Source organism: Puma concolor, chromosome B1 (assembly GCF_028749965.1).
Source record: "Puma concolor isolate L17-30 chromosome B1, mPumCon1.1.hap2, whole genome shotgun sequence".
NCBI classification, from domain to species: domain Eukaryota; kingdom Metazoa; phylum Chordata; class Mammalia; order Carnivora; family Felidae; genus Puma; species Puma concolor.
The window spans coordinates 198,123,569-198,150,620 of record NC_141670.1 but is presented as its reverse complement, the minus strand read 5'-3'; the positions used below and the strand labels follow the sequence as shown (position 1 = coordinate 198,150,620).

Here is a 27,052-nt window from a genome sequence, read left to right as displayed (position 1 = left end):
AAACGATTCGGAATGAAAGCTTTCTAAGGATATTTAAGGATACTGGGTATACAAGGAACAATCTGACATACTAAAACACCTAGGACCGAAATAGAGGCAGCAGGGAAGCGTTCCTGTAGACGTGAGTCCTCGCTGTCGCACACAGACCATATCTGCCTTTGCTCACGGTTGTTGATGAAAGTCCGTCCACACCCGTGCTGTGGAGGGCACTAGGCAGGTCAGTGAACCCGCTACATTTACACGAGGAACTCATCGTACTCTGACGTTGCCAAGGTCACGGGGAAGTGGACAGTGTCACCTGCCATTAGCAGAAAAAGTGGTACAATATTTCCTAAACACGGTTTGGCAAAATTTATGAGAATATAAAATTGTTTTCAAAATACCCTTTGAGCCAGAATCCTACTTCTGGAAATTTAGTCCGTGGATAATAACATAAAGGCAAATACAGAAAGTTATACATAGGATGCTCAACAAAGCATAGTTTCCAGTAACAGTGAAAACTTGGGAAAACAACGAATGTCCATAGATAGAGGAATGATTACATAAGTTATTGGATTATCCACTCAAAGACCAGGAAGCCATTAAAACTGATGTGTGTTTATGTTATGGATGTTTACCTATGATCGCACTTAATGAAAAACATACATCGCAAAGTGAGTTATTTAATGTAATGCAACTCATTATTAGTATAGCCTCTGGACTTGTGGACTGAGGCACAGAGAGATCTAGAACGTGGCTTTTCATCAAAATGTCAACGATAATGAGCAGGGCAGGGGTGACTGTAACCTCTTTATTTTCCTCTGTATTAAGTATTTTACAGTATGTTAAAATAATTCTTAAAATTCTATCTTATATGAGTGGACTTGTGCTGTGAGGCAGGGATCCAGGTTTATACTTATTCCTTACTACTGGCTAGTTTTCCTAATATTACTTGTTGAGTGATACACCCTTTCCCCACTGATTTGAAAAGTCATCTAATGCTTATTGCTGAGAAATAGGAAGGTTATTCATATTGTTTAAAAATTACCATTGGTATACAATATTATAGTAGTTTCAGGTGTACGAGATAGCAATTCGATATTTTTATACACAATCAAATGACCACCATGACAGGTCTAGTTACCATCGGTCACCATACAAAATTATTACACTATTGACTGTATTTCCTATGCTGTACGTTCCATCCCCCCGACTTATTTATTTTATAACTGCAAGTCTGTACCTACCAATCCCCTTCACCTATTTATCCCATCCTGTCACCCCCTTCCCCTCTGGTGACCACTAGCTTATTCTCTGCACCTAAGAGTCCGTTTCTATTTTGTTTTTTTCACTTGTTTTTTTAGATCCCACACAAAAGTGAAATCATATGGTATTTGTCTTTCTCTGTCTGACTTATTTCATTTAGCATAGGACCCCGTAGGTCTGTCACAAATGACAAGACCTCATCCTTTTTTACAGCTAATGTTCCACTGTATGTACATATATACATAGCACATTTTTATCCATTCATCCATCGACTGGACATTGGCTGGTTTCCAGATCTTGGGTGTTGTAAATTATGATGCAGTGAACATAGGGTCACATATACCTTTTCAAATTAGTGTTTTTGTTTTCTTCAGAAAAATACCCAGAAGTGGAATTATTGGATTACATTCTAGTTCTATTTTTAATTTTTTGAGGAACCTCCATACTATTTTCCACAGTGGCTGCATCCATTTACATTCCCACCAACAGTGTATGAGTATTTTAGAATATCTATATAATCAGAAAAATGACAGAGGTCTTTTCATTTGGAGACTAAACTTAGTCTTAGGCAATAAGAAACTCCAACCTGACTTAATGGAGATTGCAAATATTCATTATTTTTAATATATCTATACATGCAATCCACTTAAATGTTCAGTCATGAAAGAAGTTTGTTCATACATTTGAAATTGCTTAGTAAGCACGTACTGTGACTCAGCCACAGGGATGCTAATAAGTAAGGAGTATCACACAATACCTAAGAAGTCAGGCTTCTGGGGTATCTGGCTGGCTCAGCTGGAGGAGCACGTGACTCTTGATCTTGGGGTTGTGTGTTCGAGGCCCACATTAGGTGGAAAGAATAAATTAATTAAAAAAGAAAAAAGAAGTCAGGCTTCTGAGCCCAGCAGACCTGGGTTTGGATCCCTGTTCCATCATTCCCCAACTGTACAACCTCCTCCAACAAGTTATTAAACTGCCCTAAGCCTCAGTTTCTCCATCTGTCAGAGAGAATACAAATACCCACAGTATTGGTCGCCCAGCACTGTGAAGCAAATTGTCCCAAGAGTTAGTGGCCTAAAACAACATTAATGACTTATTATCTCTCCTAGTTTCTGTGGACTTTGGAGACACCTCAGCTGGGTGCTTCTAGCACAGGGTCTCTGGTGAGGCTACAGCCAAATGAAAAGCCAGAGGATTCACTTCCAAGCTGGCAAGGGGCGGTTAACTGTGGGTGGGAGGTCTTCTCGCAGTGGCCTTCCCCACACTGCTGCTTGAGCGTCCTCATGGCATGGTGTCTGTCTTCCCTCAGAAGGAACAACTCGAGGGACCACGGTAGAGGCTGTACTGCCTCTTGAACTCCATCACGTCTGCAGTATTCTACGGGTCACATGGGTTAGCCCCGATTCGGCACAGGAGGGGAGAACACAGGATGTGAATACCAGGAGGCGATGGTCATGGGGCCATCTGAAAGGCTGGTTACCACACAGGGCACTGAGAAGATGTCTACAAAGAGCTGAGTATACCTGCTCTGCATCCATAATGAGCCATGGTGACGACAAAGAGCAAACAGAACCGTGCTTCACAAATGGGCCCCAGGAAACTGGGCCTGGAGACGTCAAGTGGTGCCACTCATCACACAGCCCATTGGTTGTTGAGCCAGCAGAAGCTGCGGGTTTTCTAACTTGCCTCTTCGGGGTCTCTCTTTCCACTGAGAAAGTCCCAGTGGAGACCCAGAGGAGAGGGACCACTTGCTAGAATGAAGCAGTCACCAGAGTTGAAGACGAACGGATGTCACAGAAGCAAGCATGGGGAGGCAGTCAGAGGTTCTGAATGTCAGGCTGAGGAGGTCATTGTCCTCTCATGGAAGAGGCCATGGGGAGCCACTGAGGAGTTTGGAACAAGAGTAACTTAATTTAGACCCATGGGTCAAGTTCATTCTCACAGCTGTGTGCAGCACATTGTGGAGGTCTCTGCAGGAAGCAGGCTGTTGGAGCAATCCGGGCATCAGGGGATGAGATACGGTAGCTAGGAGTCCTAGCCACGTGTCACCTGTGGATTCAGGTTAGTTAAGGACTGAGGTGGCCAGGTCACCAGGATTAGGTGACAGTGGCTCACTGAGCTGGCCTGTGCACAGTACCGGTGACATCTGCCCCTCCAGCCCAACTTCCAGCCCTGAGCCTCACTTCAATCTACAGTGTGGGAGGCCCAGGCGCATTCAATACAACTTGGAAACAGCACTTTAAAACAAATAGTCTGCCTTTCCTCTCAGTTCCAGCTCTCTGGGGTGGAAAACTGATGCGATGAAGGACCAGACAGAATGGAATGTATGCGGTTCTGAGCTCGGCCCAAAGGCCCCACTCTACAGAAAGGTTCACTTCCCCGGGCTGATGGTGTTGGGAGGGAGGGTGCCCCAGGCCAGGCTGTCAGTTCAAGCCTCACCTCCCCTATCAGATCTGTCCTGACCGCTCCCTCACGCCGTCCAGACAGAACTTACTTATCCTCAGCGCCCCTCACACTGTTTAGCAGCACGGCTTCTCTCCTGATACCCAGGATGCCATGACGCCCTGGTAACTTGAGGGCAGAGAACGCATCCCTGGGCATCGCATGTCCGTAGGGCCCAGTATGAACACCAGGGTTTTGCTAAGTAGAAGTTTGACAAATAATTCTCCCTCCTAATTCCATCAGTTTTACATCCAGACGCTAAGGTTTACAGTCACAAGGGTGGCCATCTGGCCACCAAAGGACTGAATGCACCACACCCATGAGCTGCCAATCATATCACAAGTATAGTAGATTTATCACCCATTTTCCAGGACAGTAAAATGCCTTGTTCTAACAAAAGATTTCTTTCTTAAAGAAAGACGGAAGCAAAGTGACTTGAGAAAGGAACATTTTGTTTGTCCAATCGGCCCAACAATTCTATGATGGGTTAGAAGTGGCCCTGTCTATACCTAGGTTTTATTGGGCAGATAGAACTTAAAAATTGGATTGGAATGGCTTTAGACAGAGCATCCCAGCTTAATACCCACTCCCTATTGTCATACATTCTTAATCATTCTTTATTCATTTATTTACCTACCTAGTCCCTGATGGCCCACGAATTTGCAGCCCTGCAATGTGGCACACTCCCCAGAGCAATGTCTTCTTTGGGAAGCAGCTGTCTGCAAGGTTCTTTCTTGACCTGCACTGAAATCTTTCTATAGCTTCTGCCTACCCATCCTACTTCTGAGGTCCTATAGGTTCTACAGTAGAAGATTCATCTTTTTCTAAACTACAGTGTTTCACCTACTTAGAGAGTATGATCAGAGTCTCTCTGAGGCCTCCCCTTTTCCATATTAAGCATACTGTCTTCCTTCAACTGTTTCATAGGACACTGGATCCCCTCACCATTATCAGAACATGCCCTGTCATCCTCTTAAAGAGGGGTACTGGGAAGGGGGAAAATGCTGCAGGCATGGTCTAATTCCTTACAGTGCAAAGTGTAATCCAAAAGCCTGCAGCATGAAGTACCATTTAGGAGCTTGTTGTAAATGCAGAACCTTCAACCACCCTACCTGGGGTCTCCTGGATCAAGATCCTCTGGATGATCTGTATGCACAAACCACCTTGAGAACAAACTCTCTTGGCATTAATGTAGCCTAAGACCATATTAGCTTTTGAAGGTGATTATGTCCCACCGTTGACTCTGATTCCTGTTATCTGAAATCCTTATTTTGCCACACACACTGCTAAGCCACATCTTCCTATATTGGCTTCATTGAAGCATTCAACAGGGTCATTACACTTTGAAGAGTCGTACATGTGCCTGGACTAAGGTCTTGAGGACAAAACACAGATCATGTTCACCCCTGTCTTTGGTTCCAAGCAAAGGCCCCGGTACATAACAGTTGCTTATGTAAGAATTAAGAAAAGAATAAATCAACTGCTGAAATGAGAAAGGAAATTGAGTCACGCTGTTAAAACAATTTGTGGCATGACTGGATCCGGGGCTCCGCTTCCGGGACTGGGACCCTCCTGCTCGTCACCTCTGCTCCCTTGACATCAGCTCTGTACCTGGGCAGCCCCCCGCTCTGTGTTCTCAAGACAGCTGCCATGGCTGCTCGGGGCCATAGCCTTGCTCATTCAAGTCCAGTGGGCAAAGAGTCATCTGGAAACCTCAGGGGATGGAAACTTTTTTCTTTTCTTTTCTCTTTCCGAAACCTCAGCAAATGTCCCCTCCAGTTTCATTAACTTTCATGGAGTTATCCACTCATATCTGAGCCAATCCCCGAGGCCAGGAAAAATTAATATCCTAATGGGTTCAAGCCAGTGAGGATCCACTCCTAGGGCTTTGAGTGACTGGAAATGGAGGAGGGTTCCACCAGGCAACCAGGGAATACTGTGGGAGGTGTGGTGGCGTGGCTGCTGGGGAGGCAGTGAACAGATGTCTACCACAATGCTCGGTAGGTCTGCATTTCCGTGGCCTTTGAGTCTTGCAACGGTCTTCCAGGATGGCCAACATTACAGCAATCACTAGCCTGGGCGATGGCCAGAAAACTTTTCTATTTTTAAATTTGACACACAAATTATTATGCTCCATCACATTGTTTCAGCGATCGACTTTAAAGGGCCCTGGCTTACCTCCTCCTGGAATAATAAAGTAGTCGCAGGAGTTCTTTGGGCCACTCCAAAAACCACTCCAGAGCGGTTTGCCACACATAATAGAGGGTGCACTTGAAAGGCAGCATCCAATGACCAGTTCTGGCTGAAAACTTTTGTGTTTTTTGAAAGTTCAATAAGCAACAGAAGTGACCACAATGCGTTTGAAACTTTATAGCATGTGTCTTCAGGAGACAAAGTGCCTAAAACTAGATGGAAAGACTTGTAATTTTTTAAATTAAAAACTGTAGACAGGAGAGGTAACAGTCAAAGTAAAATAAGCATGAATCCTACTTTTTTCTTTCAAAAATAAAACCCGAGGTATGGGGAAAATTGTAATATGGAATTCAGAAATCTGCTTTGGCCATATGTTACACTGCATGTTCGCTGTGCGTGCTCTCCTTGGGCCAAAAGGCTCTCAATGATGGGTCAAGCTTAGGTGGGGAAGACAAAACCGATGGGACCAAAGGCGCAGGGTGGGGGTGGGGGGCACACTTTCTGTCCTCAAGTCAGGGATCAGAGGGCAAACTTAACCGCCACCAGCCTCTTTAGACACTAGTGGTCTAGGTGGTCGGTGTGCAAAGGTGGAGGGACCAGCGGTGGACATCACTACTTCTCAAGACACTCAGGCCGGGTCAACTCCCCACAAGGAGGTCAGCTTTGTGATCTGCACGAATGGAAGGCAGCCAAAATCAGTACCCAGCCTTGTCCATCCCGTCTCAGAAATGGTTTGTGCGGATCCTGGCTCTACCATGTACTCAAGGAGGGAATTGGTTATAACCACTCCCTCTCAGCTTTGGGGCCCTCGTGTGTAAAATGAGGGCAATGATACTCATGTTGCAGACTGACGTGAGAAAAAAATTAAAAAAAAAAAAAAATAGCTCATGTGACAAGTGCCTGAAAATGTCCAGGACAAAGCGAACCCTACAAAGACCATTCTCCCTCCTGCCCCGGCTCAGTCCCCTTCAGTGCTCTAACTTTATAAACATACAACTAAAGTGCTTTGGTGTGATCACAGACCTTTCGTAACTTCTCTCTGCCTTTGCTAGAATGCGTGCAGCACTCAGCTTGTACAATCATATATATTTTTCAAGGCATACCTTTTAGTGCTGCAGTAATTGGATTAGGGGGAAAAAAAACTGTGAAAAATCTTCCAGTTTTCACACGGACGTAAAAACAACACGAAATGATGGCAGGAGCATGGCTTCATCTCCTGCTGAACGTACCGTCTTGGGCAAGTTTAGTTTAATAGTAGATTTAATCACAGCTTTTACAACAGCAGCAACAACAAACATTTCTCCTATTAGATTGTAAGATCCTTGAGAGTTGAGCTCTCTTTTATTCAAACTTCTATTCTCCTGAGGAACACAGGGAGAATACAGTCTCCGTCGAAGCCTGGCCAAAATGGTAGGAGAGGCTGAAGGGAAGGATAAAATGAAATACCTTGAAGGGCTTATTGCCTTGCAAGGCTGAAAAGGCTGCTTAATTGCTAGAAAATAAAAAACAAAGAAACCACCGTTGAGAAAGCGTGGACTTGTTGCCTGAGGACTACAGAAGTCACGATTTTTTTAAATTTCTTCAACTTCAAATCACTCTTGAGAAAGGGTCACCCTGGCCTCGAGACAGAAGGTTTCCTATCGGGTCTAGCTTTGATTCCATGACCTCTGGGAAAGCTCCTTCTTCTCTCCAAACTTCAGTTTCCTCAACCACACAGGATACGAAAGAACAAGTTTTCTAAAATCCCTTACAGCTGTAAAATTAGGTGTCCAAGACTTCTGCGCGTACTTGTGGCAGTAAGTCTCCCCTGAGAGAGGCACCGCACCCCCCCCCCCCCCGCTAGACACTCCCGGGACAGACCTGGACTGTCCTTCCACAGGCTCATGGCTTCGTAAGCAATAAAACACAAGGATGCAAGTGACTGTGATTCAAGGTGGGAAGGGGGAACGGCCATCCAAGAGGCGCTCATGCGGAATGTGGGCCGTGCAGACGAGGGCCAGCTTTGTGGCGGGGCGGCATCCGTGCCTGTCTCCGGGTGGCGAATACGAAGCACGCACTACGCCAGACAGCGTGCCTCAGTACGAAAAACACCACACAACCGGGCCTGAGAGAAACAGAGCCAGGCCCTCACAGTGCCTGAGGCCGGCTGGCAGGAGGCAGACATCTGGAGCGGGAGGGAGGCCAGGCAGAGGGACCTGGACCTCAAGACGGGAGGGCAGAGCCTCCAGAAGCACACAGGAGCAAGCCCGCACTCGGCCTGTGCGCAGGCGGGCAAGGCACGGGCCAGCGGCGGGAGGAAAGGCAGACGGGTGGAGGGTGGAGCCCCTGACGTTGCCAGGCTGCAGGGTCTGGACCCGAATCCGTCCAACAGAACAACCTAACAATTCGAAGTGACCGAACGCTTAGGAAACGCGACGTGATCGCTCATCCAGTACCCGAACACACCGTTTACTGTCACTACAAGGCAAACGGCAGAAGGAAAACACCCCCACGAAAAGTAACTGGAATGAGTTTATTTGCAGAAGAACGTCTGAACATCAGGGACAGTCCGACCCACAATGATCCAACAGCAGTCGTGACACGTCCTGGGAGGGCTCTTGCACGGTCGCCGGACCACGTCCGCGTGCAGCACCAGCTGGACAGTTCTCCAAATTCACAAAGCCATCTAACCTGAGTAGTACACAATATAGCATGAGCATGATACAGTAATAAAAATACAATATCAAATACTCACTACTCTGTGAACTATAGCTACTATAGAAACCATTTAGGCCTTTTTTTAAAAAATGAAAAAAAATAGATCTATTAGAGCTTTATTTCAAGCATTTTCAGGTGGATACAACTTTAGATATTTTCACTCACAAGAGATAGCAAAAGAATGCCTTCTGAAGTATCTGTAGATAAAATACGTTACTTGTTTAAATGTTTGCAGTCTGACGCGTACTTTGCCAGGTAGGAGTTCAGAGAAGAGAATGAAACCGTGCCGTGGCCAAATCCTGGCTGCTGACCAAGACTCGTGGAGTTTTCAGATTTGTCTAAAAAAGTTTACATCAGGTGAGAGAGAAGGGAGAACGTAAAGAGGACCAACGTTATTCTTTTCCAGTGAAGCCGTCTAAGTCCAGAGAAGGGCCATTTCGGATTCCAAGTGTGCCGTCCAGAAGTGGAATTCCATCCGGGCCAGGGAGCGGCCTGCGGGCGACTGAGGGAGCTGAGAGGAAAGCGTTAACTGAACAACAGAGATGGCCACGGAGAACACAAGCTTCCAGAGGCGCCGGGCCCACACAGAGGCGAGGGGCAGCCAGGACTACAGGGACAAAAGCAAGCTGTGCTCACTGAACTGCACACATAGAGCTCCTAGGAGGGTTAACAGTTCTTGACATGGGCTCCTGGTTGTAGTTTACAATATCTGCCTTCACCACTCTCTGTCATAAAAGAAAACAGAGTCATTATCAGGACATCAGACCATTTAGAAAGAGCTCCTTAAAGTATATTTTTATTTTCTGAACTCTGGTGAACTCCTGATGACAGACATCATAAATGAAGCCGGAGCGGATATTAGAAGAATCAATCAGAGAACAAACTCATGTAGAGCTCAGACGGTGGGGAGAGAGGGATGTGGGTTTTTGTTTTTTGTTTTTTGTTTTTTAAGGATGGAATATTAATTCCCTTGCCGAGTCTTCCCCGGTTTCATGACGCTAACTTGAGGTCACCAAAAGTCTAATAAAAAATTGACAAATCAACATGCCTTATAATTTAAGGCAAAAGAATTAAAATTAATCATTCAGAATATTTTAATTCATAGGTAAGACCTCATAATTTCGAAGTAAAAAAGTCATTATTTATTAATATTTAAACAGACCATTATTTCCAGCCGTAACTTTTTTAGAATGTTTGCAGCAATTTGTGAGTTAGTAAGAAAATGTGTAAATGTTAAATAGGAGTCACATATAAAGGAGAAATGTTTTGAGCAGCCCAATTTTTAAAACTTTCCTCCCAAATCCCTAACTTACTTCCAAAGAGCTCACTATTGGGTTATGAATAATGTTTCTAACAAAATACAGGAAGAAAAATTTAGAAGATTACCTCAGATTCGTGTTTTTAAAATAATTTCAACCAAAAGACACTTTTAACTCTTCTTTCCGTCCCTCTAACCCACACTTCAAGGAATATCTTCAATGATGAATTTAGCAATTATGCCCTAAGTAATAATTTAAACAGCTCCTTTACTGTTCTCAACTCTATTACTAAGTCTGCACACACGAGCAGACAAAGAAAGGTAATTCAAGGCAAATTTTTAAAATACTCTTTTGATTACCACGCTACTTCAGGAAAAATGGGAAGGAGTGAATAATGAAATAACTGTCTCAATTCTCCACTTCACTGCACATGCAATAAACACAACTATAAAGACAAATATGTTTGAAAGTAACCGAAATGTTATTTTAATTTGTTCCAATTCCTTGTTTAATTTGTCGGTCTCCTGGCAAAGAATCAATTTTCCAAAGTTCTAAAACAGGACTCACACAATATTAATTCCCGATAATGTACAATAATCATTTGAACTTCAGAATAAAGAACAAGATAGCAACCACTAGTTCTCCCGCCCTCCTCCCCCAAGTTGCAATCATTTGCCCATTAATACCTGCACTACTGTACTGAACAGATTCTACTCTGAGCAGAGTTGGTACGTTGATTATCTTCTTCCGGGTACTTCACTATTTCTGCCCTGACAATATGCTGCCAATTCCGTACGATACAAACAAGATGGAAGGAAGGAAGGAAGGAAGGAAGGAAGGAAGGAAGGAAGGAAGGAAGGAAGGAAGAAAAAAATGGAAAGTATGTTCAATGACGATAATAGAAGGGGGCATCAAAGAAGAAAAAGAAATACACACATAACTTTCAACACGTCACAAAAGAAACAGCAGAATATATGCATATAAAAGGAAAGAAAATGAACAAAGACCCAGGAAACGTAATTCTTTGCAACTCTATTTAGTTATTGAAATAGACATGGCTACTGACCCTCCCAGACGGGCTGTGAGTTCTATTTTTGGTGTCACAGTTACACATAATATACGTGGTGCCCAGAATTTCAGAGGACAACAAGGAATTACAGGGCTTTTCTATGCTTAAGCGCAGTGAAAGTACTTAATTCCATCTCCTTCGACATTACTGAAGACCCCTCTTTGTGCCAGTCATCCTGTACTGGGAATGCGTGGGGGAGGTCACAGGCTCTGTTCACAAGGAGCTCTGGACTTAATGGGCAGAGAAACACGTACACAGCTAATTGCCATACAAGATAAGTGCTCTACTAGTGGACTTATACTACGCTGTGGGAACACAGGGGAAGGAGTAATTAATTTTCTCTGAAGGTGGGGAGAGGATGCATAAATCCGAGGAAGCCATGGGTCATGATCTTTACATTTAATAATGTCTATTCCTTGTCAAAGATTTAATTTTGAGGCTCATTCCCTCATCCCACACAACCCTTACCTTCACGCTTCCAAATTCCATATAGAAGTAAACAAGCTGCAAAGCATACTTTTCTATCATTTAAAAAAAAAACTCCTGACAAACAATATTTAAGCCCAAGAGCTGTTGTTTCAAATATCTAAGTGTTTGGTTGAATGAAAAAGCACAACTAGTTTGCTCGGTTTGGATCGCTATGACCCTGAAGATAAGAAGAGAACGTATCACAAGCAGGTATGATAAACATCCCCTCGAGTGTGGTAGACTTGAAATTATCCTCTCTTGTTTTATGATTTCAAATACCTGATTTCAGAAGAACTCTCTTCATAGTCGTATCTATTAACACATATTGAAAAGCACATTACTCTGGGCAGCTGTTTGCGACGACATTTCTAGAGACTGTGGACAAACAACTGAAAGCAAACAAAGAGGGTGCTCTGGTGTGTTAGCCTTGGATGGGCTCCGCTCCAGTTCTCTAGCAAGCAGCATTAACTTCTGGACAAGACTCGTGATTTACTAGGCATTTGGCCCGATGCTATCAACGGAAGCATTACCAACTGCCACATGAGGTATTAACGTTGAACACCATTATCTGACCTCCTCAAACCTAACCGTTTCAGGCCAAACTATGGGTTACAACAAAGAAAAGGGATTTTCATAATCAGTAAGCAACTCATTAATCCTCCGCAATGTTGTTTAAAACCTATCCTATAAACACAACCAGGTTACTGACCTGTGGTCAAGACATTTTGGTTGAAGTATTGACTAACATAAATGAATTGGATTTTCACCATTAATTTTCATCAAATTAACGGAGAACTAACAAGGCGATATCTTTCTCGGAGGCATTGGCTGTCCGACATAAAGCTTTATACGAAGTTTTTGAACTGGAAGTTAGACCAAGGCTCTGCAGATTCAAAACTTTGCTTTCTATGAGGCGAAAAACATAACTTCCATGCAGTAAACTTCATGGTAGGTGATTTCATAGTAGTCAGCTTGTTTACAAGCCACTCAGTGATGTCTTCAGAGAAAATGTTACCTACAAAACATCAACTTCTACTTGTGGAGCCACAAAGTACACTCTGCTATTATTCTCTGCTATTAATCAATGGAGTCAAAATAAAGAAGTGGCCCTAAGGGGAAAGAACACCAGCTTAACCCTTATTTGTCGAAGTGTATTTATGAGTGGATACTGAAAACGAACTTGTAGCTATGTAGAGGGCAAGCAAGAAAGCAACCCAGGAGCTGGGGCCATACGGTGTAAGGAGTAGATAGACTCGTGGGAAGACACTAAAGACAAATTTGGCCAATTCTGTAATTGTGTCCTAATCCAGACAGCAGCAACACATTTACTATGGTAAAACTCGTAGTCTGTCATGTTCAGGATGTGGAGTAAACATCCCCTGAAGGCTAAAACACCTGTCACTATCACTCATTCAAAGCCAATCACTATTCTAGATATCGAAGACATTCAGATAAATAATATATAATCTCTGGTTTTGAGATGCCTAAGAGTCTAGCATGGAACACAGGTACGTAAAATATTAAAGAACATCATGATGGATAAACGCTCAAAGTGGAACAAAATTGTAGAGTACCATTTAAAGCATGGATGTTGCGTTTTTTTAAAGCAAGTATTTTGCACACCGCAGGAATTCAAGGGAAACTACTTTTCTTTTTCTTCCGTACAATGTGCCATCAGATGCTGCCAGTAGCTTTCATTACTTTGGGTGAAAGTTACTTTACCGCTTTGGTGCTCGCAACCTCCTGGTCTATAAAACACGAGGTTTATCTACTTGGTCTCTAAAGTCCCACCTTTAGATCCGGACACCATACGAGAAAGTAACTTTAAAAGGTGAGGAGAGAACGAAAAACATGGGATATGATATGGAGATCCATGAAGCAATGTTCAGTATCCAAGAATCAGAGTAGTATGTACAAAGTGAGTAAATACGTTTCACAAGGAAGACAAGGATGTTCAGGGTAAGAAAAGAATCCCCGTGCAGTTTTTGTGAACAGGCTGAAAAAATTTATAAAGATTAACGTGTAGGTTAAGAAGAATCTATGTTCCTCATGGCTCCTTAAGGAAGATCAGTTTTCAGATACAGCTGAAGAGAGGGACCCTAGGACCAGAGGTCAAACAGTGCTTGAGTCGTACAGTCATGTGCTGACTTTAGTTAAGTCTTGAGCATGCCTACCACATACCAGGTCCTATACTAGGTAAGTTCATATATAGTATGAAAATACTCAGAGGGGACATAAGGAATACATATATTTTTAGCAAGTTTAGTATCTCAGACATGAGAGAAATTTTTGTTTTAAAGAAACTAGTGCTTACCAAGTTCGAACCAAACAGAAATACAACAGTTTATTAACTGGCAAGTGAAAAATGTCAAGGCTTAAAAATGTATTAAGAACTCGTAACACCAAGTATATATGGCAAGGCCTCCTTGCAATTCAGACTGAAAGAAGGAAGACACAGGACGATGTATTTTCTTCTTAGATGATCTGATGGATTACTGAAAAGCTAAATGCTGTACGTTTTAGAGAACAGCAATTGGAAATTCGTTCTTTCCCCTAAAGGTCTGACTACTTTGTAAACAAACAAACCAAAAACTTACGCAACATGGGAAATGAGGACATCTGTTAACAACTAGTCCTAACTTTTATAGGATGCTACAGGAGAAGAGTTGAGGGGAGGGGTGGGGCAGGGCGGAGAACAGATAAAGGATACAAATGCAGCTATTGCTTAAATCAGGGATCGTGGAAAAGGCATCCAGAGTGCACATTAAGTGTCTAAATAGCTGTCTGTCCCCGCTGATTCTGGGAGCTCCTTGAGGACAAGGACTTTAATGCATTTCTCTCTGTATCCCCAGACGCTGCTGTGGTCCCTGGCATGAAGGAGGCCATCAAACAGTGTCTGCTGTATTAATGAACTGTGTGCCCTTTCTTTCCTCCCTTTTCCCTTTTCCCTTCCTTGCAAAGCTTGCAAAACATGCTGGTAACTTGTTTTCTAGAACTTCCTGAGAGGAACAATGCAGGTTAGAACTAAAATAGCAGAATCTCTTTACATAATCACTGAATGGAACTAAGACTCTAATCTGATTATAAATACCTATGTCACAAACTCAATTACTAAAGTATCAATTCCCATGTGTCTGGTGAGTCTACCATCCAGCTCCTCCTCCATAAAATAATACAAAACACTATCAAATGTTATACTAAATTCCCCCAGGTATCCTTCAAATGGCATAAAAAAACAGAAAACAAGTGTCCATGGGCTCTCCCACCCTGCCTTGCCTCCATGCCCCACCCCCCCCTCTCTCCTTCTCTCTCACTCACCAGTTAGAATGGCCATCATCAAGAAGAAAGAGATAAATGTTGGTGAGGATGTGGAGAAGTAGGAACCCTTCTGCACTACTGGTGGGAACGTACATTGGTACAGCCACTATGAAAGACAGTATGGCAGTTCCCCCCAAAATTAAAAACAGAACCACCATATATATGAGTTAGTAATCCCACTTCGGGGTATTTAGCCAAAGAAAAACACTAATTTGAAAAGGTATATGCATCCCCATGTTCATTGCAACATTATTTACAATAGCCCAAGATACTCAAACAACCCAAGTGTCCATCAACAGATGAATGGATAAAAAAAAAATGTAGTGAAAATATATATAATGGAGTGTTATTAAGCCATGAAAAAGGAAGACATTCTGTCATTTGCAACAACATGGATATCCTTTTGAACTCATTAGGCTAAATGAGAGATGTCAGCCAGACGAGCACTGTGTGGTATCACTTATGTGTGAAATTTTAAAAAGTCAACGTGTGAAAACAGAGAATAAAATGGCAGTTGCCAGGGGATAGGAGATGGGGAGGACCAAAGAGATGTCGTTTAAGGGTACAAACTTTCAACAAGTAGTAAATAGACTCTAGAGATGAAACGCATAGTACCTTGAGGATAGACAACAATATTGTATTATAATCATGAGACTTGTTAAGACACTAGAACTTAATTATTCCAACTACTAAAAAGAAAGGATAATGATGTAATGTGACAGAGGTGCTAATTATCACTACAACTGCAACCATATTACAATATGTAAATGTATCAAATTAATGTGTCATACACCTTAAGTTTATCCAATGTTATATACCAAATAAATTTCAATTAAAAAAAAAAAAAAAAGAAAGAAAGAAAGAACGAACTCTGGGCTCACCACAGCTGGCTGGCTTGCAAGTAAGGTTCTTAGAAATCTCTTTTTAAAAAATAAACTTTCAAAAATGTTTCCACTGAGAAACATTCATTGTGCAATCAGTAATTTAATTGGCAAAGACACCAAATTCGTCAGGTTCAGGAAAGAAAAATGAGGCTTCCCTACACAAAGGATTCTGACAAACACAACAAAGGAGGGCTCTAGTAACTTGAATTCCTTCTCAAAGAAATGAATTCAAAGTAAACGCCACCAACAAACTGAAGATTGAATTAAATGTCACATAATAAACAAGATGACAGGGTGCACTAAACAAACAAGGTTTACAAGGTGTACAGGAAGTATAGAGAGCCATGTAATTTACACATCTGGATACCTCCACAGTTAAAATATGCCTAGATTGCTTCAGATTCTGTGTCCCCCTCTTGTGCTCTGTCTCTCTCAAAAATAAACAATAAAATTTTTTTTTAAAAAAAGGGGGTGCCTGGGTGGCTCAGTCAGTTAAGCAGCCAACTTCAGATCAGGTCATGATCTCACGGTTCATGGGTTCGAGCCCCACGTCGGGCTCTGTGCTGGCAGCTCGGAGCCTGGAGCCTGCTTCGGATTTTGAGTCTCCCTCTCTCGCTGCCCCTCCCCAACTTGGGTGGGCTCTCTCTCTCTCGCTCGCTCTCTCTCTCTCTCAAAAATAAATAAACATTAAATTTTTTTTTAAAAAATATGCCTAGATGTTAAATCCATCTCTAACGTCAAAATAGTAGCTATCTGGCTCTGGTGACTGAGAGGGAGCTAAGAACCTTAAAGCCTCCCTAAAATTTTGCCGTCAAAAGTATCCCAAGTTAGTCCATATCTCTGGAGTTTTTCTTGAAACTGACCACTGTTGTGAAGATGAGGCAGTACAGAGAACTTTCTCCCGGAGTGGCTGCCTGCGATGTATCAGCACACCTTCCACTCTAGGGAGGGCCCACCAGTCACCAGGGCTCTCCTTTGTCCATCCCCTTAGGAGGGAAATTGCAAAGTAATCTTGGACTTGTCTCTTTCATCCAGTCGATCCACAAGCCCTGTTGATTCTGCTCTCTTACATCCATTATTTCCCTTCCTCTCTGAGTCTGGTCCTTATCACATGAAGGCAGTATAGTCTCCTTGCTTCAATCTCTTTCCCTACCAACCACACACACTCTCACACACACACACACTCACACACACGTGTGTGCACACAGCCATTCGATTACTCCTACCTAAAAACTGCTTTCATTTTATGTCCCAGCTTTAAAAAATGATTTCCTACTATCTACATGTTACATAAAATGTATCCACTTGGCATTCATAAATCTCCATAATCGTTTTTCAAATCCCTTTCACTCTACAATGCAATGGTCATTTATTTTAACCAAACTGCCCTTCTGCTTCTAAAATATAACTTAAGCTTTTCAGCTTGTCCATACGAGCTTTTCTTTCCGTCATTTTCTTCCTCCTACTTCAACCTGCCCAGCAAATCTTCCAATAGAGCAGCGTCATTCTCAAATGACCCTGAGTTCAAATCCTGCCTCCACCACTGCGTAATCATAGGTCAGTGAAATCAAGTTACTCAATCTCAACAGTTTCCATACCCTGCCCATAAAATGATGAAATACTGCCTGCCCCAGGGAGTTAAGAAGATGGTTGAATGAGGTAACACAATGCCTAGTACATGATCATAATTTTCTTCACTTAAGGCAGAAACTAAATTCCTTTAAATCTTCTTTAGACCCACCACTATACCACATCTATATGATCAATATGATAATCACTCATGGACTCTCTAATTAACCAGAGACAAACATCATTTAGAAAGAGAAGCTAGGGGCACCTGGGTGGCTCAGTCAGTAAAGCATCTGACTCTTGATCTCGGCTCAGGTTATGATCTTATGGTCCGTGAGATCAAGCCCTACATCAGGCTCCTCGCTGACAGGGCAGAACCTGTTTGGGATTCTCTCTCTCCCTCCCTCTCTGCCCCTCCCCCACTTGTGCATGTATGCACACGTGTTCGCTTGTGTGCTCTCTCTCTCAAAATAAATAAATAAACTTAAAAAACAGAACAAAAAAAAAGGAGCTAAAAAGGAGAGGAAATCATTCGAGCTCTGGAGTCTGCCAAGTTCTGTTCAATCAAGCAAGTCATGGTCATTGCTCTTTCTTGTAGCCATCCTCCTGGGCCAAAGCCAAGCACAGTTGACCTTGGGTTTGAAATGCACCAGTCCACTTATACTGGATTTTTTTTTTTTTTTTATAAATACAGTAATATAAATGTATTTCCTCTTATGATTTTCTTAACAAACATTTTCTTTTCTCTAGCTTTCTTTATTGAAGAATATAGTATATAATACATATAACATACGAAAATCAACTGGTTATGTTATCAGTAAGGCTTCCAATCAACACTAGGCTATTAGTAGTTAAGTTTTGGGAACACCAAAAGTTACACGTGGATTTTCGACTCTCCAGAGGGTGATGTCAGTGCCCCTAGCTCCCGTGTTGTTCAAGAGTCAACTGTAGCTATTTTTATATGTCTGAGAGCAATTTACATGGCATAAAATATCTTAACACTGTGCCTTACCATAATAAGTCTTAAAAGCTAAGAAATAAAAGATTTCCACAGTTTCAATATTATAATCAAGTCCTAGAAACAGCCACATCAGCGTAACAATTTTCAATTGATATTTGCTGTTTTAAAACACACACACACACACACACACACACACGCACACACACAGAGTCACCATAAAAATAAGAAACAGAACACTGAAAGAATTAAAGAAAAATATAAAAAGGGAAAAGGACAATTATACCCTTTTAGCTGTATGGGTTGGGGACAGAGCGGAGGGGATTGAGGAAAAATGTAATTTATTTGTTGCCTTCTCAGCAAACCAAAAGCTTAATGTTATACGATAGGCTCTTTCTCTGATTTCTCATTCTATCAAACATGTGAATTGCATAATATTATGGTGGTATTTTAAATGCTTGATTGTTGGTATTCGCATTTGTTTCTTAGTCTAAGAATTTCTAGAAATAGTGAAAGAATTCAGAAATTCTCAATAATTAATACCATCATTAAACTGTGTATTAAATTAATGATAAAATAACATCAAGAATTAATATCTTTACGGGGGGGATGTTTTAGAGAAGAATGGAGAACAGAGACATAAAGAAAACATAATGTTTTACCAAAGCAAACATGGAGTAAATGCTGAGACTGAACTTTGATAAATCTCTGGCATTTTATATGAAACACAAAAAATATTATAGTGCAGTAATCCTGGAAGAACTTAAATAAGGAAGTATAAAACAACATGATCAACATCTTAACCCATTATTTAATCACTGATGAAATTTGTATTATATTAATCTCAACTTTAGGACAAAATGGAGTTTGAAGGGCATCATAATTTGGCAAAATTATTCACATCTTCCACCTTCCACAATAAACACTGATTCACAATTTATTCCTAAGGCTGTTAGGGATATGTACATAGAATGCATAATTGTGAAGGGAGTCAGTGATGAAAATTAATGCCTTTTAGGAAATAAATTGTTTTTTAAAAATATAAAGTTCAAATATAATCACCTGCGACTGTTCTATTTCTGCTTTGTTTAACTTGATTCCAAGGATTTCAGCAGCAACTTTCTGAAAACACAGGAAGACCTACATAACAAAAATAGGTTTAAATGATTTAAAACAGACATGCTTAAGTTCCTTCAAATAAATTGAATTTTCTAAAAAATGATAAACAGCAAGAATTGCAAAAATATGATGTACCAGGTTATTCCAAAAATAGCTTTGTCAAATACACTAACATTTTAAGAGTAATAATTTTTTTTAATATTGAATCATAATTTGAAAATCATACAATTCACTAAATTGATCTAAACATAAAGTGGTGCCTGGGTGGCTCAGTCAGTTAAGCATCCGACTTCAGCTCAGGTCATAATCTCGCGGTTCGTGAGTTCAAGCCCCGTGTTGGGCTCTGTGCTGATGACTCAAAGCCTGGAGCCTGTTTCAGATTCTGTGTTTTCCTCTCTCTCTGACCCTCCCCCGTTCATGCTCTGTCTCTCTGTCTCAAAAATAAATAAACGTTAAAAAAAAAAAAGATTTTAAACATAAAGACATTTATCCCTAAAAATTTTAATATTTAAGATTTTAACATGAAACAATTAATTATAGATACCACATTAAAAACAAAACAAACAAACAAAAACTACTAGTATAACAAACTCCTAGAAGTCCTGGAGAAGATGAAAATAAATTAGCCTATACTTCAGTACCCAGGTTTTTCACTGCCAATTCTGTATCCGTTTTTGGTCTAGGTTTAGCCTATCTCAAAAGGTCTTACTTTCCAACCCTTTAATAATCTTTGTGGCTCTCATGGATTTCAATAAATCCTCCGTATATCTTGAGCAAAACAACTTAGTAATGTCTACTGTATTTTATCAGTGCAGAGTAAAAGAACAGTAAACTGTTATCACTAAACAGAAATCAACAATACTTTTCTATAAATAGCCTTTCATACATATGTGACTTATAATGGGCCCACTATGATTCCTAGGGCTCCAATCGCACACTGACTATGATGTATAACTTGTCTTGCTTCATAAGTGTCTTATCATATTCTTACTCCTACTTATCTCATGATTGCTTACTGAATACTTATTGCAACAAATTTAATTTTGATTTCTAATAAAAAAAAAAGATATACATATACCCAACAGGCATATGTTGTTTACATCCTAAAAAGCATTATGCATGATAGTCTGATGGTCAACAGTCAAGGAAAACAAGGAAGCTGGTGTGTTGGAATGGAGACAAAGAGAGGGTTTGTGGAAGAAAATGAGCAAAGAGATGAAGGCAATACAAATCACAAGATCTGGCAGGCTATGGAGGACTTTGGCTTTTACTCTGAGTTAAATGGAAGCCATGGGAAGATGGCCTGATGTGACTTCTATTTTAATGCGGTCAATCTGATGGTTGTATTGAGTATTCTCACTGTAGAAGATCAAGGGTACAAAAAGAGAAGCCAGCAAGGACACTGATGTAAGAGATGATGGCAGCTTGAAACGAAGTGGCAGCAAGGAGAGGGTAAAAAATAGTCACCAAATCCTGCACATATCACGAAAGTAGAGCCAACAGGACTTGGCAATAGACAGATGTGGGGTGTGGGATGTAAAAGAAAGACAGGAGTTGAGACTGATTCTAAAATTTTCTCGGCCTTAGCAACAGTAGAAGATCTGCCGTTTATTGAACTGGGGAAGACAATGAGGGATTTTAGGAGGGACTATCAAGAGTTCAGTTCTGAACCTGAATTAAGTTAGGGCTGCTTATTAGACATCTAAGTGGAGGTGCTGAGCAGACAATTGGATATATGAGTCTTGAGTTTAGGGAAGAGGTCTGGTCAAAGCCCTGAGCCTAAATGAGATGACCAAGGGAGTAAGTTTAGAAAAAGATACCCAAGGACTGAGCCCTAGGGCACTCCAATATTCAGAAGTTGGAGAGAAAAGGAATCAGCAAAATGAAATGAAAGAGAGTAGCTAGCAAGGGAAGAGGAGAACCAGGAAGGGCAGTATCCTGGAAGGTAATGAGGAAAGTATTTCAAAGAAGAGAGAGTGATCAGCTATTTTACGTGCCACAACTAAGTCCAGTAAGATGAGGACTAAGAACTGACCACCGCATTAAGCAAAAAGGAGGTCACTGGTGACTTTAATAACAGTAGTGTGCATCAAATACTGGGGGCAAAAGTCCAACCGCAACTGTTCAAGAGAAACTGCAAAGAAAGAACTGGGAGCTACTCTTTCAAAACATCCCACTGAAACCAGGGGAAAGAAAGAAAGCTAGAGCTCGAGAAGGATGTGGGCTCCACAGTTCCTTGTCTTTAAGATAAGAGAAGTCATAATATTTGATATGCAGATAGAATAATCCAATAGACAGAAAACAAGCAATGATGTAGGAAGAAGAGAGAACTGCTGAGCCATGTTCTTCACTAGGCAAGGAGAAATGGGATTAACACACACTGAGCCTGGGAGCACAGAAGGTCTCCCACAGTAATCGTAGAGAAGACAGGAAATATGGGAACAGAGGCAGCAAACACGGCAAGTAGGGGTAAATGTGGCAAGAGTATGCAGCTGTCTTCTGTTGGCTTCAAATTCCTTATAAACTAGGAAAAAAGGCCATCAGCAGAGAGAATGGACGAGGAAATGCTGAAGATCTGAGGAGAGAAGAGAAGTGATAAAAAGTCAACAGCTCATCCTCGGTGAGCAGCAGAGACATGGCCTAGGGACACGTGGCATAATTACCGGGCAGCATTAAGGGCCTACCTCAGGTTGAGGAGTATGAATTTTGAGTGAAACAGCTAGCATGCCTCTGTTCAAATACTTGGGTACGGCCACAAAACAGTGGGGGCTGGCTTTAAACCAGAGTGAAGACTTAGCCAAGTGAGTCTGATACTCTCAAAGTGGGGAAATGGAATTAAGGGCATATGCACAACATAATTTTGATTGCACCTGAGATTTAAGTTAGGAAAAGAGGAAAGTGAGAACATGACAGGAGGTGAGGAACATTAAAAATATGTTCAGATCAGGGTCTATAGGTCCTGCCCAGACTGCAGATTGACTGGATTAGGGCAGTCACGGGTATGAGCTGGAAAGATGGGAGGGTGGTCAGCGATTAGGACGTCTGACACTGAGACAGAGATAACAAAAGAGCTGCAGTGATTTGTAATGACAGAGCATGGGAGCCAGTGGCTGAGGTGGAGTGGAGGACAAAGAACATGAAATCACCGAGGATTATGACCAAGGTAGTATTAGAGAAAAGTACAGTAAATTAGGAGTGCAACTCCTCAGGCGACGAGGGGAATAACCTCTAGATGGAGAGGACTACAAGTGTCAAAGTGATTCCATAAGAACAAATGACTTCAAAGTTGCATTTAAAAAGAAAATAACGAGGATTTTTAGTGGTGGCTCAACGTAAGTACACAAAAAGTACTGAGTGGTTAAACACAAACTAAAATACTGGAAGTTAAAATAATTCTAAAATGACAAAAGACTCCAAGGAAGATAAATGAGAGTAGAAGCCCAGCCCATGGATAGACTTACCAAGGAGTGCTGATTTTTGTATATTTTTAAGTGGCATGTGTATGTGCTGATGTTTGCATTATCTTGGGGAAAAGGTTTTTCGGATAATAATCAGAAAATAAATAGATAATGAAATCTTTAAAAGTTTAACCTTGATCAATCAAAGAAATTAAAATAGGAAAATACTTTTTTTTTTTTTTTTGCCTACCAAATTGACAAAGATTTAAAAGTAAATACATAAATCCTGGATGCTAAAAAATAGTGCCATGATATGGCACTCATACAAATGTTGGTGGTAGTATGGATTATTAAATCTATTTAGTAATATTAAGTGACATGGCAAAACTTTCTGCATATAAATTTTTAAATAAAAGTAAAATGCAAAATTATTTCTACATTATGATCTTAATTTTTTAAATAAACATTTAGTGCAGTTCAAAACGCTGGAGTGTCACTGCTTGGGTTTACAAATCCTATCCCCACCACTCATTAGCTGTGCACCCTGGACCCCATTACATCATCTCTCCAGGACTCATCCTTAGCACAGAGCTAGCGAGAGAATGAGAGAACCACAGTGCAGTCACGAAGCAAGCATTCAGTGAGTTCAATTCACTAGCAGCAACAGCAGTAATGTTGAGTATTTGTGCGCATCAGAAAAAGAAAACTATAAGGAATCATATGAGGTTGTGAGTGGTCACCTCTGGATGCTGACATAATGTATGATTTATACGTTCTTTTTCTTTTCTTATGTTCTTTTTAACTCTCATATTTTTAAATTCCCTAAAATATCCATAAAATTACGTTAAATGAATTGCAAATGTAATACAGACCAATTAAACATTATATCTATTTTATATCTTCAACAGGAATCAATTTGTTCCAAAAGTTATGTCTGGGAAGTATACTTCCTATGAATATTAGTAATAAACAAAAGATCACTTATAATATGCAGTATTCATTATTTTACTTACAGAGTCTCCTGTCTTTGCTGAGACAAAGTGGCTACTAAAACCATTTTCCTGGCAAAACCGTAAATGTTTATCAGGTTTTACTGTTCGCATATGCTCCAAATCAACTAGAAAAGTGAACAAAAACAAACAGAACAAAACTCAGTATCAGAGTCAATCAATACATTGTTAACAAGTTTAACTGTGACTTACTTTCCAATATTATATCCCAGCTTAGACACTATCTGTGTAACCTTGAGCAATTTCTTTAACCTCTTTATGCTTGAGTCTATAAATCTAAAAACGGAGAATAACAAATAGACCTCCCTCATATAGAGTTATTTGAGAATGACTCCATGAACATTGCACAATGACCAGTACATGAAAAGTGCTCGAAAAATGGAAAGTACTCATTCCTATTATCTACAGCCTCAGGCACAGTGATGAGACACGAAAAAGATCTCATCTTGGCATCACATGTTTAAACACAATGATTACAGTGGACTGTTGAACATCATGGGTTTGAACTTACACGTGGACTTCTACTGTATAGTACTCTAAATGTATTTTCTCTTCCTTATGACTTGCTTGATAGCATTCTTTTCTCTACCTTACTTTACTGAAAGAATATATAATACATATAGCAAATAAAAAATGTGTTCATTGACAGTTTATGTTATCAGTAAGCCTTCCGGTCAAGAGCAGGCTGTTAGTGGTTATGTTTTGGGGAAGCCAAAAGTTATACATAGATTTTTGACTATGCGAGGGATGGGCACACCTAACCCCCATGTTGTTCAAAGGTCACTGTAATTGAAAGCAAGATGCACTTCCCCAACCATATTTAGTTTGAAACAACTTAATTACCTTAATAATTACAATAGTTCTATAATCCCTAGAAACTTTAATGTTAACACAAATACAAATTAATTTTGTGCCAAAAGATAACAATATTTTGTTGCATGTTTACTTTATTTATAGCCACAGTTTGATTTCACAAAGATACAGCTCAGTTGCTTTCCAAATCTAAAGTGTACATTTTGAAAGTAATGGGCAAGCGAATATTTCCTTGAAAGTTGTAGGTACTTTAAAGCAAAGCACGGTACCAAAGCCAATACTGGCTTTATCCAGCACAGTCTATTTTTTCAAATGTGATCCTTTATTGAACAGTTTCTCCTTTTACAACACTACAGACCCTATAAGGGTGTTGACTCAATGCCGTCAAATTATAAGGCAAATATATTCACAGGATTTAAGGACAACTAGGCTCTTTGAGTCAATATAGGAAAAAAAAACTTAAACTGATTTCCTGAGGAAGGGACCCAACTGACTTGTAAAAACTTGTAAATTTGCAAATCTACTAAGCCTACATAATAGTGGCAATTGATTATCAACTAAAAAATGCTCTCATACTACATAAAAGGCTTTATTTAATATTATATCGAAGGTCTTTAGTTTGTAGGCTCAACAGATCTTTCTCTAGGAGATTTCTGATCTAGTGGGGGATTTCTGAGTCCCATTTACACTGCTTAGCTTGGATAATGTGGAGCTTTTTTCCTTTCTGGCCACAAGTGCTGTTCCTTAAACATCACTGAGACCTTATTTACAAGAACAAGCCAAAAAATGTCCAGATACCACAGGCATCAATTTGTAGAAGACTAAAATACTGAGCTATTAGCACTGACATTTATACATCTAGTTTATCATAATATTGAGGCTAAAATGCTTTCCTAATGCAACATGAGTAAGAACAAATCATGTCACTAAGAAAATTACCCAATGAAATCACTGTCCAATTAAAAAGAAACAAACATGAAGTTTGTCACTTAATGTGTGTGTGCATTTGTCTTTTCAAATGGAATAGTCTATCAGTGTTCTGTTTTTTCTTTCTCTTTCTTCCTCCCTACCACCTGCCCCCCAACTCCCTAACTACCACTTACATTTATCTATAGCATTGGGGAATTAACCACCCAAGTACAGGTTTTTTTCCTAATAAAGATACTAAAGAAACTAGTACTATCACTGGTCAACTGAAAACAGCAGCAACATTTATCCAACAAACATTTATTGAGCACCTATTATATACCAAGCACTGTGGGAGGCAGTGAGAACCCAAAGATAAAAAACCTATAAGCCATGGGGCGCCTGGGTGACTCAGTCAGTTAACTGTCTAACTTCGGCTCAGATCATGATCTCACGGCTCACAAGTTCGAGTCCCACATCGGGCTCTGTGCTGACAGCTCAGAGCCTGGAGCCTGCTTCGGATGCGTGTCTCCCTCTCTCTCTGCCCCTTCCCCACTCACTCACTCACTCACTCACTCTCTCTCTCTCTCTCTCTCTCTCAAAAATAAACATTAAAAATAAAAAAGAAAGAAAAGACAAAAAGAAAAATATACAATCCAGGTCCTAAAAAAGCCACCACCCTACTTTAAGAACATAAAAGACCATCAGAAACGTTATTTTAAATAACTGAGAGTCTGACAAAGGAGACAGCAGATCAAGAAAAGGCCCTCACAGAACTTCACCACAAAGTTTCCCTCTGTTCTGTTAGAATTTAGTGGGCAACCCTGAAGAGGACACAGTTACTAGAATACTTAATTCTAAATAACCCAGAAATGTACACCCTGAAGATAAAGTTATGGTGAGACAATGCTAAAATCTTTCCTTTCTTCACTTTTAAGAGCATCCTTAAGATTATTATCCAGTAGTCATCTATCATACATGCGATAATACTCTCACTGCTACCGTTTAATTTCTTTTATGTCCTTCAGTGAGCTACATCATCTTTCCAGTTCTCATATTTTATTTTTGAAAATGGAATAAAAATTTCCTAATAACAGTAATACATACTCATTTCCCAAACATTCTGGCGTATATCCTTCCAATATCTAAGCAACTGAAGGACAAAGGCATTAACATCATACATACTTGCAATTCCTTTCACCTCAATCACACTACAACTCTGCTTAAACATGGACTTAACAATCCTTTTTTTTTTTTTTTAATTTTTTAAATGTTTACTTTTGAAGGAGAGAAAGACAGAGTGTGAGCAGAGGAGGGGCAGAGAGAGAGGGAGACACAGAATCCGAAGCAGGCTCCAGACTCCAAGCTGTGAGCACAGAGCCCGACACAGGGCTTGAACCCACAAACCGTGAGATCAGGACCTGAGCCGAAGTTGGATGCTCAACCAAATGAGCCACCCAGGCTCCCCTGGGCTTAACAATTTCTAAGGACAGCCACTTTATTGATCATTCATTCATTTGGTTATATAGGAGTGCTTATTATGGCCAGGCACTGTCCTGGGTGCTGGGGACCCAAGGAGCTTACATTATAGTAAAGGCAAGAGACTGACAAATAAAATAACATAGTATGGCAACTGCTAATAGATCTTAGGGAGAAAAATAAAGGGCACAGGAGGGGAAGTACTATTTTAAACAGGTAAGCCAA

General features: G+C 40.7%; 1 protein-coding gene across 7 annotated transcripts in view; it reads right to left on the bottom strand.

Moving 5' to 3' along the window:
• Positions 1 to 27,052, bottom strand: part of RAB28 (RAB28, member RAS oncogene family) — a 114,745-nt gene that overhangs the window by 20,389 nt on the left and 67,304 nt on the right. The window contains exons 5-8 of one of the 7 annotated variants that reach the window (XM_025921606.2): positions 23,633 to 23,736; positions 19,165 to 19,242; positions 10,523 to 10,617; positions 8,379 to 9,302 (exon numbers count right to left, since the gene is read on the bottom strand). In XM_025921606.2, the coding sequence (XP_025777391.1) occupies positions 10,528 to 10,617; positions 19,165 to 19,242; positions 23,633 to 23,736 (272 nt within the window). In that variant the 3' untranslated portion in view covers positions 8,379 to 9,302; positions 10,523 to 10,527. Of the gene's footprint in view, positions 1 to 6; positions 7,301 to 8,322; positions 9,303 to 10,522; positions 10,618 to 19,164; positions 19,243 to 23,632; positions 23,737 to 27,052 lie in introns of those variants that run through there. The other 6 variants (XM_086705436.1, XM_086705437.1, XM_086705433.1 and 3 more) reach the window with 6 other exon arrangements.